The sequence below is a fragment of the Macrotis lagotis genome, chromosome 4 (assembly GCF_037893015.1).
Source record: "Macrotis lagotis isolate mMagLag1 chromosome 4, bilby.v1.9.chrom.fasta, whole genome shotgun sequence".
NCBI lineage: Eukaryota > Metazoa > Chordata > Mammalia > Peramelemorphia > Peramelidae > Macrotis > Macrotis lagotis.
In genome coordinates this window covers 142,615,003-142,632,668 of record NC_133661.1, presented here as the reverse complement: position 1 = coordinate 142,632,668, position 17,666 = coordinate 142,615,003, and the positions used below count along the sequence as shown (strand labels likewise).

General features: G+C 36.3%; 1 protein-coding gene across 1 annotated transcript; it reads left to right on the top strand.

Moving 5' to 3' along the window:
* Nucleotides 1-332: 332 nt before the first annotated feature.
* Nucleotides 333-14,817, top strand: SELENOS (selenoprotein S). Its single transcript, XM_074234237.1, has 6 exons — nt 333-465; nt 1,046-1,183; nt 3,322-3,428; nt 9,304-9,396; nt 10,513-10,591; nt 14,206-14,817. The coding sequence occupies exons 1-6, from the start codon at nt 387-389 to the stop codon at nt 14,283-14,285; spliced, it is 576 nt and encodes a 191-aa protein (XP_074090338.1). The 5' UTR covers nt 333-386; the 3' UTR covers nt 14,286-14,817.
* Nucleotides 14,818-17,666: the final 2,849 nt, after the last annotated feature.

The window sequence follows — 17,666 nt, the reverse complement described above, 5'->3', positions numbered from 1 at the left end:
ATAGTTAATTCTCCGCGTTGTTGAGGTTCGACACGTTTGATTCAATTCATGGCTTGAGCTGCGGTTCTCGGGCTCGAGTGCCTGCCCCTTCCGACCCGATGGAGCCTCGCGTCCATTACCAAGAACTTGAACTCTTCTCCCTTTTCCCGGCTCCGCCCTCCCCCCCTTGTCAGCCCCGCCCTCTCCTCCCCCATTCATTTGCATGTATTTCTCCAGTCCTCGGAGCCCTCCCTCTGTCCTCCGATTGGCTGCCCTCGGTTGACGCTTCGGCGCCGTATTGGTCAGGGGGCGGGGACTCCGGCTCCGGCCGGCGAATGGCGTGTTTGCACGAGCCGGTCTGCGCCCCGGATCCTCCGACCTCCAAAGGAGCAGCGGCGGCCTGGGACATGGAGCCGGACGAGGAGCAGCGGCTGCTGGCCAAGCCGGCCTTGGAGCAGGAGGGCCTGCGCCTGCTGCAGAACACGGGTGAGCCCGCCGGGGCCGGGCCGAGAGCGAGCGAGCCGGCGGAGCGGCCTGCGCCTCTGCGCTCTGCCCGCCGGCGCGCGAGGCCCGCCCCACCCCGAGCCCCGGACCGTTGGGCCGGGCCGCGGCCCGGGCGCCCCCTCCCCGCCGGGGCCCCACGCCGCCCCCTTGAGCGCCCGGGCCCCGAGGGGCGGCTCCGCGGAGAGCTCGGCCCCGTGGCCCGGCGGTCGGGTCGGAGGGGGCGGCGCGGCCCCGCGCCCGGAGGTGAGCTCGGGGAAAGGCGCCGCCGGCCCCGACCCCCGGGAAGCCGAGGGGCTGAACCTCGAGGGGCTGCAGTGGTGGGGCGCCCCGCCCCAAAGTCTGAAAGTTTGGGAAGCTTGGGGCCGCCCCCCGATCCCCAGGCGCTTGGCGGCGAGCGCCCCGAGGACCCCGTTTGGTCCCCTTGACCCACACTTGCACCGCGGCCGGGACTCCGGGTTGTTTGCCTGAGTCACGGCCTCCCGCCCCCGGGCTCCCTCCCCAGGCCATCTGGGACAGGCCCCACTCGCAATGTGGCTAATAACTTTTTTCCCCCTTTTTCTAGTGGGCTGGCTGCTCTCCAACTACGGCTGGTACCTTCTTTTCACCTTGGTTGTTCTCTACCTGATCTTCCAAAAGCTCTTCGGAAACTTCAGAGCCTTGGGGCAGCGAAGCGAGGATGCGTCTGTCGTGTCTAGTGTAGGTCTGTAGAAGTGACGCCCCGAACGCCTAGTTTTTGCACTTAACTAACACTTAAATATCATCTAATCGACGATATTAAGATGGTGGTAGCTTTCAAAAGAATGACTTTTAGATACATTTTGCTGAATAGACTGTTTATCCTTCATAATTGAATGACCCTTCCTTGAGATTGCACTGTGGTAGTATGTTTTACATAGGTTACAGCTTTTCATGGTTTTGAATTTTTTATAATCAGCATTTTATAGGACTGATTAAAAATGAAGTTTCTAAAATTTCTCAAAAGGGTGGTTCTCAACTGTCACCCTGATCAAGTCACTTAAATTCATTCAGTCTCAGTTTCCTCATTTGGAAAATGGTGATAATAGTGGCACCTACTTCATAATGTTGTGAGGATCAAATGAGATAAAACATGAATTTGCAACTTTTTTAAGTATTATATAAATGTTACTTGTTTAATAAATAATAAGTGTTTTGTAACTGTTTCTTTAAAGTATTTCACTAAAAAGGGTGGTTCTATGTCCTCTAAATCTATTTATAGATGTATCAAAATTTAACAAATTTTGCTTTTTAAGTCTGTAAGTCAGCTTCCAAATTTAGAAGCCCTACGAATTTTCTTGGCTCTTAAGGAAGGGAAAAAAACAAAAGCAACCAGTTGGCATTGGTGTCAGCATCAGCATCCAATTTCCAGTCAAAAGCCCAAACGATAGTCTCCAGAAGAATCTAGGAAGATTGAATTCAAATGACATTTTATCAAGCACCTGCTGGGTCTTTAAAAAGTCTCAGATGGAAGCAAAGACTGTCTTTAGATGTTGGCTGAAGTCTAGACGTTCAGTAGGGATTCCTTATCTCCACCTTCTAAATCTGCCAAAATTTAGATCAAGAGCCGGGGCATTTTAGGTGGCATAGTGGGTAAAGCACCAGCCCTGGAGTCAGGAGTACCTGGGTTCAAATCCGGTCTCAGACACTTAATAATTACCTAGCTGTGTGGCCTTGGGCAAGCCACTTAACCCCGTTTGCCTTGCAAAAAAAACCTAAAAAAAAAAGAGCCCTAGGTTAATTCTTATCTATTGTAGGTTTGCATTACTGGCTCATTGCTACAAACTACCATTTTTCAAATTGTCATGCTTATGAATTAAATTAATTTGTATTCAATCTCAAAAGAAATTATAACTAGGTTTATTAGATATTTTTGTTTATCTCGGGATATATGCAGTACTAGGATCTAATTCTGAGCTGTCAATTTGTGAACCATAGAGGATCAGTTTGGTTATTTTAAAGTCACAGCCTTGTTTGTTTGTTTTTTATTAAAGCTAATATTAAGCGGCTTTATTCACCTAACTTGGCACTGAGTAAATTTTGACTGCTTTCCCCAAAATAAAGAACTAAATATGTCATTTAAAAAATAAAATTTTAATGTTTTTTTGCTTTCCCTTTTGATGATGAATTTAAAAAAAATATGTAAGGCTATGGGGTTGAGTGACTTGTCCAAGACACACAGTTTTGCAATTATTAAGTGTCTGAGGCCGGCTTTGAACTCAGGTTCTCCTGCCTCCAGGGCTGGTACCCTATCCTTGTACAACCTAGCTGCCCCAATTATGAATTTTTTTAAAAGGCAGACTTTCATAGATTACCAGAGGAGTCTATTACTTAAAAACAGAAATTCCTGCTCTATAACAATCTTTACATAATTCCTGACTTGAATGTCTCTTGTAGGTCTAAAATCCACACCCTCCTCTTAAGAGTCCTTCAATTTTATTCAGATGACATGTCCAGGAAGTTTTCCTGAGTGACCTGTCTCCCATCTCCATACCTCTGTGTTACAGTTGAAAAAACTGAGGTCCAGAAAGTGACTTATCCAAGGTCCCCACAGGTGAAAGTAGAATTGAATAAGAATTAAGATAAGAACCAGCACTCCAACTCTTAGCTCCAAATCAAGAACTTTTTTTCATTGAATCACAGTGCTTCACCATTGAGCTGCTAAATATTAACACTAAAATATCTTTTAAAATATAAATATTAATAAAACTAAATACAAACTAGAACTATGTGGATAGGGAGTGGGAAGTGCTTTTTTATTTTTACATTTTCTTGCTATTCAAGGCAGTTTTTTGTAATTCTTTTGCTGTCTTGATTTTCTAGAACCTGATGTTGTTGTTAAACAACAGGAAGCTTTAGCAGCTGCTCGTTTGAGAATGCAAGAAGAATTAAATACACAAGCTGAAAAGTATAAAGAAAAATTAAAACAGGTATGAAAAGTTGAAACTAATAGGTTTTTTAAAAACTTATTTCATATTTATGTGTATATTGGCAGTTACATGGGAGAAGTAATTTTTCATATTTTTTATTTGTTCCTGGAATCTGGAATATTTTCATATAATACTTATCCTTTTTCAAAACATATTTCCACCTTAAAGAAGTAGATGCTCATTCTGGGTAGTGGGAATCATGTAGCAGGCCACATAACCAAATGATCATTGCATGTTTCTTATTATTTTAAAATGTTTGGATGCTGTTTCAAGAATGTGAACTTTTTACACATTGACTTTACCTTTGATAAGTAAATTCCTTTAGACTGTTTTCAGCAATATACCTTGATTGGGTTGAGAGTCGAGCACTACAGTTTGTCTTGCCTAATATCACTTGTTACCCATTCTTCATATGGTGGGTAGTTTAGCAGCAAAGAATATTTCTATTATATGTTAGACTATGTAAGCTTCAAAGGGCTAACTGAACGCAAATACCACATGAATAGCAAAAACTTTGTAGAAGAGTTGTTCTTTCATTGAACAACTGTTTTTTTTTAAAAAACTATTTTGTTTTTATATTATCCACTTTTACTATCATTTCCTTTTTCCCATCCCTTCCAAAAAAACCATCCTTTACAACAAAAGGAAAAAAAAAGGTTAACAACACTAGCATTTTGCAAAAGTCTGTAGTGTCTTCAAAGAAGACCCTCACTTTAAAGAAGATTAGGAACAGAAGTGTCTTTTTTTCATCTTTTCTTTAGGGCCAATCCTCTTAGCAAAATTCTCAGCTTCCAGTTTTCTTTTTGTTGTTCTTTCCTTTTATATTGTTATGGTCATGGATTCTGCTCAGTGAAATTTGTATCAGATCATGAAAACCTTTTCATGCTTCTCTGTTTATTATATTCATCATTTCTAAGATCACAGTGAATGATATTTCATTATTCTCATGTACCACAATTCATTTGACTATTAGTCAACAAGCATCTGTTTTATTTCAAGTTCTTTGCTACTACAGAAAATGCTACTGTGAATATTTTGTATTTTGGGTCCTTTGTTCTTAGTGATGCAAACTCTGGGACAACTGGTATGGAAATTTTGTTCTCTGTTTTCAAGTAATCCCAATACTGCATTATTATGCTTAACTTTTCAAAATCTCTGCAACATAGAATTTCTATCTTTGTCATTTTTGCCAATTTTCTGGGTGTGAGATGAAACCTCAGAGTTGAATTATCAAGGGATATACTGGAATAAAATAAAGTTGATAAAGGTTATTTAATACTTTCCGATGTTAAAATATATTAAAAAGTAATATTATAAAAACTAACATTCATAAAAAAGACAGATGCATCAGTGGAGTAGAACAGATATCCAATTAATTTAATATAAAAGATTAATATTTGATAAATTCATAGAAATTAAAAATTCAGACATAGTGATCTCTCGAGTATGTGTGGAGATGAGGATCAAAGGTCTGTCATAGGTACAAGACAATTCAAACTTGAATGCTGTAATAACCAAAAAATTACCCCAAACTTGAAAACAAAGTACCAAGCAAAAGAATCCACAGATTACCTCCAGATATTTAAAAAAAAATTACTTATCCTGTAAACTCCAAAATGTATAATTAAATTCTAACAGTTTAATGATGCACAATAACTTAAAAGAGCCAGGAGAAAGTTCTTAAAACATAAGGAAAGGAAATTTGAATGATAAAAGACTCATATATATATATATATATATATATATATATATATATATATATATATATATATATATATATGTATGTATATCAGAAACAAAAGAAAGGAATGAAATAACCTAAAAAAGCAAAGGAGTTCAAGAGGTAGTAGTGAAATAGGTAGTAGTGAGGTTCAAGAGGTAGGTAGTGAAATAACTCTAAAACCTGAATCTAATTATCACTGAAAAAATTTCAGTGAAAGAGAAGTATTAACCATTTCTATGAAAACTAAAATACAAGAAAGGTAAATAAATCCAAATATCCAGGAAAGTAATGAAATAAAATACCCCATCTTTAAAGACTATTAAAGGGAAAAAACTGAACCAAAAAAGCAAATGCAGGAATTTAAATTTTTTTTTTTAAGGCAGTGAGGTTAAGTGCCTTGCCTAAGATCACACAACTAGGTAATTATTAATTATCTTAGGCCGGATTTGTACTCAGGTACCCCTGACTCCAGGGTAGGGTACTACTGCTCCACCTAGCTGCCCCCAAATATGGGGATTTTAAAAAAATGTAAAAAATTCATTATTTAACAGTTGTCCTTTAAAAACTATTTAAAAATATGGAATAAAAATACACATTTTTCTTAAATGTATGGAAATAACTTTTTCTGTTTAACAGTTATTAGGGACAATGTAGACATTTCTGTTTACTGTCTGCTGTACTATTCAGCTACCCTACAGCAGAGACAAGAGTGAAAGGAGAGAGAAAATATAGTATATGGTAGTGGAGAAATATGAATGGAAGGAGTTGCGATCAGCAATGGCAATGGTGAAACAATATGGAAGTAGCTTTTGTGATGGACTTATCATAAAGAATGTGATCCACCCATGACAGAGCTGGAGATGTTGGAAAACAGACTGAAGCACATTTTATTATTATTATTATTATTATTATTATTATTATTATTATTATTATCATCATCATTGGGGGTTGCAGGGAAAATGGGGCTGGGTGGCTTGCCTGGGGCCACACAGCTGGATGATTGTTGGGTGTCTGAGGCCGGATTTGGACCCTACTATTATTATTGTTGTTGTTGTTGTTATTACTATTATTACTATTATTATTATTACTATTTTATTTTATTTTGGGTATTTTTTTTGTTTTGGGGGGTTTTTGCAGAGCAATGGGGTTGGGGTGGCTTGCCTGGGGTCATACAGCTGGGTGATTGTTGGGTGTCTGGGGCCGGATTTGGGCTCGGGTGCTTTTGATTTTAATTTTTTTTTCCTCTTAAGTTATAAAATGCAAAATGAATTATTGTATTAAAAATTCAATGTAGCATGGTTGGCAAATATGAAAGGAGGATTTTCAACAGAGGAAAAAATTGTTAATAGCCTAAAATTACTCAACTCCATTAAGTCAAAGAGATACAAATTAAAACTACTTGGACCTATCACCATACAAACATCATACTGGTAAAAATTATTAAAAGCAAATGATGTTAACCACACTTTAAAGAAAAAAGTTAATTCTGAGTTGGTAGAATTACAAATTTGTGGATTCTTTTTAGAGGGTAGTTTCACAGTAAAAATCAGCAAAAATAATCATATCCCAATAGTAGGGTATTGGTTAAATAACTTGTGATTAGCAAATGTGAGGAATATTAATATAGAAAGAGATCCATGATAAAATGCAAAGAGAAAAACAAACTAGAAGAAAAGACAACATACTCTGATCATATTAAAAGAAAAGGGAACTGATAACATTTCTACTTAGTGTTTGAAAAATTATACTAATAAAATTGTGAATAATATTTCTCTTTGCTAATGTTTAATATTTCATAATAAGACACTTTATAAAACAAAAGCTGTTAGAAGAAATAAGTATCAAATTCGGCACTTAGATTAAAAAAATTAGCGACAAGTACTGTATCTGCTTGAAAATAGTTTATTAAAAAAACACTTTTAATATGTAGCAAGTTCAATATGAGTTCAGAGTATGATATAGCAGCCACAACTGCTGATATGATCTTTATTAGAATAGTAGAACCAGAATGAGGGCGGCAGTAGTTTGACTGTATACTTCTCAGTTAATATATGACGTATTGATCACACTCTGTCTGGGTACTTCATTTCAGAAGGGAAAGTGACATGAATTCATACAAGTAAGGATACTTGAAATGTTAAAGAAATTTGAAATCTTGGTTAGTTGGAAATGGTTAAAGGAGCTAAGTATACTTGAAGAGAAATTTAGTGGGAGCTAAAGGTTTTAAAGATTTTCATGTGGAAGAGCCTGTTAATTTGTTTTGTATGACCCCAGAAGGGTGGAGGACAGGGATCAGTACCTCGAAATTGTAGGACATAGTGTGGTACGGTGAAAATGAATGGTGTGTGTAAGTTGGGACCAAGGTTCAAATTCTGACTTTGTAATTTATTTCCCTTTGATCATGTAATTTCTGTAGTTAGTTTTCTCATCTAAAAAATGGAGTAGATTAAAATTAGACTCTGAGATCTTTATCATTTCTCTATCCGTGATCCTATGAGGTAGACTTGAAACCCAGCAGAAGAAGAATAGTTCCTAAAATATCAATTTAGATCTATCCAGAAATGGATCAAAAGTGGTGGTTTCTTTGTCACTGAAAATGTTCAAAAGAAACAGGGTAGTAGTTTTGGAAATTCATACTTTGGGTAGAAGTTGGTCTAGGTTACTTATTCAGAATCCCAGCAGTACCCTTCAAAAAAGTTAAAATATGAACTACTTGCCACCTATGACTAATTGGGCCTTTTTCAAAAGGAAAATGGAAATAATTGTGAAGTTCAAAGATGTTCTGGGGTTTATAGTGCATAGACTACTACTATATTGAAAAGACAGAAAATCTTCCTATCTATCTATAGTATATGTCATACCATGCACATATATGTGTGTGTGTGTACACATATGTGTGTGTGTGTGTGTGTATAGGATGTATTAAAATAAAAAAAACATTATGGAATAAAACTATGTTTTCCATTTAAAATGCACAGTTCATCTAACATTTTGAGCAGAGTTTTACAAATATTTCACAGTGAATTGTAGACTATATTGCTATCCAGCTTCTTTTATAGGTTATCTAGAAAAATTATAGAAAGTCACTTTACCTAACCTAGTCTGAACCAATGTCTAATTAGTCTAGGTAAGTATTAAGGTGATATTTGTATGACTTCAAAATCTGTGGATTTGAGTATCCAGAGAAATTATATAATTTAAAAGTATATGAAGCTAAATATGCTTCTTTCCAGTTTTAAAAATATTCTCATTGAAAAAAAAGACCAGACTTGCATGAATTGCTGTTATAACAAATTATTCATTGATTGAATGAATTTTAGTTCTAGTTTAATAACTAAAGGTATCCATATTTATTTAACTTGTTCAATTATAAAATGATCCACTTAATGACATCTCATTTAACTTGGATAAGTTTTTTGTTGTGGCTGGAAATTAATCACTTCTTTAAAACGTTTAGTATGCCTTTTTTAGAAATAAAGTTTAATCAAATAAGAATGATCTCTTTGTATAAAACAGTTGTTTTCTAACAGATGATTTAAATCAAAAACATGCTTTAAGAATTCCAGGTACTTAGTATGGAATGGTGGGAAAGACCATGGAATTTAGAATCAGAGGATGTGGGTTCACATCCCTCTCTGCTACTTACTACTTGTATGACCTAGTTATAAAATGGAGTGGTTAGAAGAATTGGTCTAGGCTAGCTCCATATCCATGTCTAGATCATAGATGCAGAGAAAAAAGGGGCCACAGAGGCTACTACTGATTTTATAAATCAGACCCAGGAAGGCCAAGGTCAGTCTTTTCTGTTTCTTTAAATATAAGACATTTTGCTCTCCTGGTTTTTTCAGCTAAAAGTGTAGCTCAGCTTCCTTGCCAGATGCTTTTGTGACACTTATTTTGCACACTTGGATATATAGAAAAAATTGTGTGCAAAAGTGAATGATTTGGTTTTCTGTCTCAGAAATTCAGCAGGCTTCACTTTTTAAATTGTTTTCAAAACTGAAGAAAAGGAATATGAAGCAATTTTATGAGAAGGGTTTGAGATATAAAAGACTTAAGTGTTTTTAGGATAATGTTTTGAGAATTATATGCATGTGCAAATATATACACATAGCATGTATATGTTTAATGATTACCATATTTAATCCTTAGCTTGAAGAGGAGAAAAGAAGACAGAAGATAGAGATGTGGGAAAGCATGCAAGAAGGAAAAAGCTATAAAGGAAATTCTAAAAAGTGGTCAGAGGTAACAAGCTTTATTTTACATTTTCACATTATTAGTGAATTTTTAAAAAAATTTTTTTTTTTACTTTGGGCGGCTAGGTGGTATAGTGGATAAAGCACTGGCCTTGGAGTCAGGAGTACCTGGGTTCAAATCTGGTCTCAGACACTTAATAATTACCTAGCTGTGTGGCCTTGGGCAAGCCACTTAACCCCGTTTGCCTTGCAAAAACCTTAAGAAAAAATTATTTTACTTTTTCCAATTAATATGCAAAAATACTTTTCAACATTCATCCCTTTGCAAGTTTATGAGCTCCACATTTCATCCCCCCCCCACTTGGTGAACAATCTGGTAAAAGTTGCACATGTACAATTGTGTTTAACATATTTCCATATTAGTCATGTTATGAAAGAAGAAATAGAAGAGGAAAAAATACCATGAGAAAGAAAGAACATAAAAGAAGTTTTTAAAAGTGAACATAGTATGCTTTGCTCTGCATTCAGACTCCACAGTTTTTTCCTAGGGTTGTGGATGGCATCTTCCATAGCAGTTCTCAGGATTGTCCTTGATCACTGAACTGCTGAGAAGAGATGCATCAATCATGGTTGATCTAATTACAGTGTTGTTGTTAATGTGTACAGTGCTCTGTTCACTCAGCATTAGTTCATGCAAACCTCTCTATGCTTCTTTAAAGGTTGACCATTTGTGATTTCTTACAGAACAATAGTGTTCTATAACATTCATGTACCACAATTTATTCAGCCATTTCCGAAGTGCTGGGCAATTCTTTGCCACTACAAAAAGAGCTGTTATATGAGTAATTTTACACTATGTGGGTCTTTTCCCTTTTTTATGATCTCTTTGGGATATAGACCTCGTCTTGCTTTTGCTGGATCAAAGGGTAAGCACTTTATTGTCCTTTGGGCATAACTTCAAATTGTTTTCCAGATTGGTTGGATCAGTTCACAACTCTACCAACAATGCATTACTGTCTCAGTTTTCCCACAACCTCTCCAACATTGATCATTTTCTTTTTTTGGGCATCTTAACCAGTCAAGTAAATTACTTTTAAAATAAAAATTGAAAAATATTATAAAAAATTATAAAAAGTATTATATTATTTGTTTTATATATCAACAGCAAAACCCTGAACCTGGTCCTTCTGGTTCTTCAACTATACCAAAGCCTAAACCTGACAGAAAACCTTTGAGGGGAAGCAGTAAGTAACAACTAAATTGTTTGGTTTATAACTTTAAAAAAAAAGCAATTATTTAGCTTTTGGATACATTTAATAAAGGAAACAGATTGATTATCCTTAAAATGAATTTTTAGGGTTCATAAACTCTCAAAGAATTGGTCTGAAGGAATAATCATTTACTATTACACTCAAAAATTACAATTTCATTTTTCAGACTCTGAAACCAATGAGTTAGAAACTAAGAAGTGAGGTTAAAATTCATGGTAATTACCCCTTTTTGTACTCAATCATAGTAAATAGCCTGAGAAGCTCAAATGAGTGTTTTGGGGAGAAAATTTAAATTCTTACATGTTTGTGGATAAGGTGCTGCAAGAAATTTACAAATAAGGAAACTGAGTCCCAGAGAAACTTAAGTGGCTTGCCCAAGGTCATACAGATATCAGAGACAGAATCAAAATCTTGAGACCTTCTACTGTACCCCAGTGTCATAAAATTTTAAACTCAACGCATTATATGGTTCTGCTGTCATTTTTATTTTTCACCCATTTTGATATGAAATCATATTCCAATTTATATTCTCTATTTTATGTTTTTTATGGTTTTTGTTATTGCTGCTCATTGAAAGTAAGTTCAGGGGGCAGCTAAGTGGTGCTGTGAGTAGAGCACCCACCCACCCTGGAATCAGGAGGACCTGAGTTCAAATCCAGCCTCAGACACTTAAAAATTAGCTAGTTCTGTCACCTTGGGCAAGTCACTTAATCCCCCAAAAAGCCTTCCAAAAAAAAAAAGTTCAGAGGAGAGAAATAAATTTTGGTAAGTGAGAAGTCGATAATCAGCTAAATAGGATTTCTAGGCCATTGCTTATAACAACAATGTCTAACTTCAGGCCAGGAATGAACTACATCTAAGAAGTGCTCTAATTTGCTAATCCTAAGAAATCTAACAAGAACTTTAAAGTGAAAAAGGAAAAAGAAATCTGCTTTTAACTGCTTATATGTGTAAACAAGTTAGATTCCAAAGAGAGTGTAGGAACACCTTATGGTTGAGAAAAAGAATAGCAGTTGAGACACTCAGTGTCTCAGAAGAAAATCTGAGAAAAGAGATAATAACAGTAATAAAACTCTGTGGCATATGATAGGCATTTATACAAATATACACTGTAAGTAACAGGATAAATTAGCGATTCTAACACTTGGAGGCAAAATTGATCTCAGCGAGATCTCATAGAGATTTGATGCAGTCTATTACTTAGATCCATTCTTCCAGAATTCAGAAGAAATAATGGGGGGGGGGGGTAATCATTGAATATTAAGACAATATACTTGAATAATAAAACCTAGCAAATGGAGGTAGGAGGGATGCATTTTTAGAGATCATTTGATTAGATTCCTAGAAACAGAAACAGAAGTGATATTGCCATTAGAGTATACTAAAAATCATCTGGAAAAAAGGAAGTGGTGAAGTGGTTCAGGAATTAGATGATAACCTGGAATAGACAAATAACATAATAATTATGACTTCAATTATCCAGGTATTTACTGAAGCATTCTCTCTACTCAAAGCAGAACTATTAATTTTTAAGTTGCCTTAGCATGATAAATTCCTCCTTCATGATAGCTTATATTATGTCTAATCCCTTCATGTTACAGATTAGGAAACTGACATTGTGCTCATTATCACACAAATAGTAAGTAGAAGAGAAATCCCATTTCTCTTTCTACTGTGCAACTCCAAAAAGAAAAAAAAATCTATTCTAGATTTCACTCTTAATGGCAGGGAAGAACTGGTTGTTGTGGTGGAAATGATAGGGGCATAAGGTGGAAGCAAGGGAAGATAACAGGGTTTGAAAACAAATCCTCAGCATACTCCCAAATCAGAAGTGCTAAAACAATGAATTAGAGAAATTAAAAATATCATAAAGATTTTTTAAGCTAGAGTATGGAAAAGGGCTATATCTCTTGCTAGGGAGTGGATAAGATGGTGATAATTGATAACAGAAATAGTAGAGTTGTTAAATTTTTACTTTACTTATATTATGTACCAAGAATGATCTTCAGACTGGAAAGAACAAAGTGGCTAACACACGATAAGTAAGAAGATAGTAAGAGCACCAAGTAGTCTTTTTGATGAGTTCAATCCACCTGCCATGAATTTAACTATGTTAAGACTACTGAATGAATTGGTTGATGTAATTATTAAGCCACTGTCACTGATCTCTGAAAGACTGCATAAAAGAGTAAACTTATAACTAAAGAAATGAAGATATTGTCCTATTTTTCAGAATCTAGATCAGAATTTACTCTAGGCTATGAACTAAGTTTGGGTTCCTGGTTAAATTTTAGAATGTTTTATTAAAGAGATGGTTAACAGTATAGTAGGAATAGGAAAACCTAGATTTTTAACTAGGTGTTTGACAATCTTTCATTCTTTTGAGAAAAAATAAGAAAAATGTGTGCTACTAACATTTTGTGAATTAAGACTTAATGGCTTGTCCAGGTTCATTTCTTTATTTTTTTGTTTTAGTGGATTTTTTTTGCAAGGCAAAGGGATTAAGTGACTTGCCCAAGGTCACACAGCTAGGTAATTATTAAGTGTCTGAGGTCAGATTTGAACTCATTTTTTAGAGCCGGTGCTCTATCCATTGTGCAACCTAGATGCCCCCTGAATATTCATAGGTAGTATATTTAATCATATTTACAAATGGCACCAAGCTGAGAATGGAACAGATGACCTAGTATACTGAAAGAAAGTCAACATTCAAAAAACACCCCAAAACTTGACAGACTGAAATTGAGTCAAATGTAATAAGAAAAAATGTAAGTGGAATCAAATAAAGTTTTATACTAGGTTCAAAAATTCGACTTCACATAAGGGAGACAGTCTGTCTGAAAAAGTCCTAGAGATACTTAGGGATACAAATTCAATATGTGTCAATAGTGTGATTGTGGCAACCAAGTTACCTAATACAATCTTAGGCTACATTAAAACAGTCATTACTTTTAAAGAAGTAATTCCAGTGTCTTCAGCTTTGGTCAATCTCATATAAAGTACTGTGTTCAGTTCTGAGTACCATATTTTAGAAAGGACATTGAAGCTGGAGGTTTCTTAGAGGAAGTTGATGGCAAAGTCCAAGCTATATAAGGACTGACTGAAGGTTCATATGTTTACCCTGAAGAAAAGGGCTTTCCTGTGGAAGAGAGATTAAACTTCCTTGGTTTTGGCCAAAGAAACTAAAACTACTAACAGAATTATGTCAAAGGGAAGTGAGCTGTTTCTGGAGGGTAGTGACTTTCCTCTCATGATCACTTAGGGATGTTTTTCAATCATGAATTGGACCAGGTGATGACTGAGGTCTCTTCTGACTCTGAAATTACATTATTTCTATGATGCTGTAAATGAGTCAGTCTTGGTTGTTTAGAGGTATCACTTCAGTCTATTCACAATTCACTTTGACCATTCGTCTAACACCCCCCCCCCCAAAAAAAAATTGCCCTTGGTTATGAATGATTTAGGGAAAGGAAAGTCTTTTCACTACTAAAAATTTTGTATGTGTGTTTTCCATATTATAGTTTTGCTGATTTTCGAAGAGAACTACATATTGGTAATTCTGGTAATAATTTTCTTTGTCATTCTAGATTATAACCCTTTGACTGGAGAAGGAGGTGGAACATGTTCATGGAGACCAGGACGTAGAGGACCCTCATCTGGTGGATGAGGTTAAAAGTCTTGCTTCTGTCTCTTGACATTAGCAAGAATAATTTTAGCCCACTGTTCAGCTGCCTAGCGTATGCTTTTCACAGTGACGACTTAAGAGGAAGTGACGTTTAGTTCAGTTACTATAAAATGTAGATTCATTTAAAGGTCAGAGGCAATAAAAGTTATAAATAATGCCAATAGGATAGGATTTAGGGAGTATTGTACATGGCATTGTTTTATTTTAACACATTTAAAAATTATTTAAAATCATTTCTTGTTGGCTGATTGCAGGTGGAATATAGTTTTTCAGGTGGTAATTAATAATCTTTATAGAAAGGCCTCATCATGATATTTTAATCATTTGACGTCCATGACTGTAGATGAAGTCTCTGTGACAGGCTGCGCAGAATGATGTCTTCCTTATAAATGGTGAATTCACCAGTGAGGATTACTGATGATAGATAGTTGGTGGTGTTTTTTTTCTATATATTCATTTTTATGCACAGAAATTTGTAAAATACTGTAAATATTAAAAATGCAACGCGCCTTTCTCAGCATCTTTTTATTTAACTAGACATGGTCCATTGGAAAACTCTGGAATCAGATGACTTGGGTTCACATTCTATCCTCTGACATTTACTAAATGAAGGGGTCAAAAGTCCTTTCCAGCTCTAGAACTGTCATTTTTATAAATGCTCTTATCTTCATATTTTGATTCCTCATATCTACTATACTTCACCAGACCCAGGACACATAACATTTGTAGACCTTTGTTTTTTGTCTAAGCTTTTCTCCTGCCTTGTTTTTAGAACCAAAGCCAGCATATTTTGAGCATAATTGTGAATTTCTAGAGTATTTCCTTTTTTTATGTTTGGGTTATAGTACTTTTTGGTCAATTATTAAAGATACCTGTGAAGGAATAGGGAAATGGTTATCTTTAAAGTAGCAATACTTTAAAGTAGCAATTATACTTTAAAGCAATACTTTAAAGTATAATTAAATTATAATTTTAAATTATTGTAAGAAAGTAAATTTAAAAAGCATATGTAAATTATACTTAAATACTTACCTGGATACATAATTGGAATATGTATCCCTCATACCAGGGAAGGTCATTTTTATCCATTCATCCTGATAGATTTTTCTGTCAATCCTCTGTAGTGAATGTGCTAATGCACTAGAGGCCTTCCCCTGGTCCAGGGAGGTAACTTGAACTCTGTTAACACTGAATTCTTGTTGAATGAATGAAGAATATTTATTAATTAACAATTATTAGTTGCCAACAATTGGGTATACAAATAGAAAAGCTGGACAATCCCTGACCTCAAGAAACTTGCATTCTAATGGGGAAGATAGCCCCTAGAGGGGAATTTAGGTTTAAAGAGTAATCTAGATGGTTGGCATGCCACCTATTCTATACATGCACAATGCATACATGCACACATAGGTATCTTTCCTCTCATGTCTTTTGCACCCAAGTAGTCTTATTCAGCTTGCTTAAACCTCTTGCTCATTTGACTTGTCTAAAATTTTGATACTTTTAAAAATTGTTGAGGTATTCAGTAATTCACAGCCCATGGATAAAGTATCACTGAGAGAATATTAGTACTAAAATAAGATGGACTGGATATGATTTGGGCTTCTTGACAACATTGCACAGTTCCCTTAATGTAATTAACTGAGTTCTAAAACCCTCTTCCTACATTGCCAGCAGAGCCAGTGCGGAAGAAGGATGGCCTTGGATCCAGGGACACCTGATTTCACATCTTGCCCCTGCTACATTGCTGATATATGACCCCAGCCAATCACTTAACCTCTCGGTGTCCTGAGTAACCCTCTTGTCAGTCTGCATTGGTAAAAGGAGTTTCTTCATTTGGAAGTTCCCTCACCATGAAATCAGATCAGAGATCCAGTTTCTGTCTCCTATTCCATATCTCTGTTGCCAAAGAATGCACTAGCTAGCACATGTTTTTTGCCAGTTAATGGACTAACTTCTGTATGGGGAAAGGATAATTCTTGCCTGGAGCTGAAGTTCAAGTTGGAAGGAGAGAGAAAGTGTACTATCTGTAAAAAAACTGAAGAAGAAAACCAACTGTTAGCATAGGGCTTTAAAGGCCAGGGCAGCCATTCTGGGACTGGGAAGCATAAAGGCTCTTACCTGCTTCCCAGATCTTCATTTTTAAAAAATGACTGCAGCTTGCAGTGACATGACAATAAATTCATGCTTAGGGTTTACCAAACTCTAGTCACAACTCAAGCTTAGAAAGCTCTGTGAACCATAAGACTTTTGCTTGTAAGGTGGTGTCAGCATCTGACAGTTCCAGTGGTATATGCTGACTCCCATGTTGACAGACCTGCCTGGACATTTGCAGTAGTAAAGGGGACTCTACATCATCTCAGGATAAAGTATATCCTCTTTTTTCTTACACATCAACAATCAACCATGATGGATTCAGGGGGTAGATTGCAGGTAAGATGCCAAGATTAGATAGAATATAGGTAACTATAGAGGGAAGAGGATATCCATAGATGTAGGCCACCAGACTAAGTGATGGGGAGGGAGCACTGTGCTTGGCAACTCTTAGGAATGTCTGACAATGTAGAGGCCATGGGGATTTAGCCAGAACTGATCCCTTGTAATTGGGGAATCCCTGGGGGGCTCAGTATTGACCAGCTCCTTATCAGTCACTTTGGCTGCTCATAGAATCTAGTGAAAGATAAACTGTCAGTCAACCCTCCTTTCTCCTAAGTAAGTAATCAATGATCATAGAAACAGCAGTGGTCTGGGGTTAAGGTAGAAAGAATGCTTTGGTGGGAACTAGAATTCATAAAGAAGTGTTTCCATGGATCCAAGTGCAGCCCTCAAGCCACCTGTGTTAGTGCTGAGTATCTGATCCAGTAAATATGAAGTACCTACTATGAACTTAGTGCTAACTGGGAACACATGGTGAATAAAAAGACAGTGCCTTCCTTACAGAAACTTGCAGTATAAAAAGGTCTGGCTCTCTTTACATGATTTAATCCTTTGTCATATTTGCTTGATATTTTTATGCCACTTGAATCTTTATATGTGAATATTTATATAAATTATTGTGAAAATAATCAGGTTAAAAAGATGGATTTTTGTTTGAAGGGATAGCTTGGGGAAGTCGTTGAACATCTTTAATTTTCCAAATGCAGTTGAGTTAGCTTTTTTTCCTTCAGGAAGACTAAAACATTGTCCATCTTTGGCACCCATCCAAGTATAAGTCCATAGGCACGTCTGATTGTCTGTCTTAGGGCAATATACATTCTTAAACCAGTTAATTTTCCCAAGGTGGCTTGATCACTTGAGTGCCCATATATCTCATTAACCTTGTAACATTCTAGGGCTTAATGCAAATACTGATGCAAATCCAGA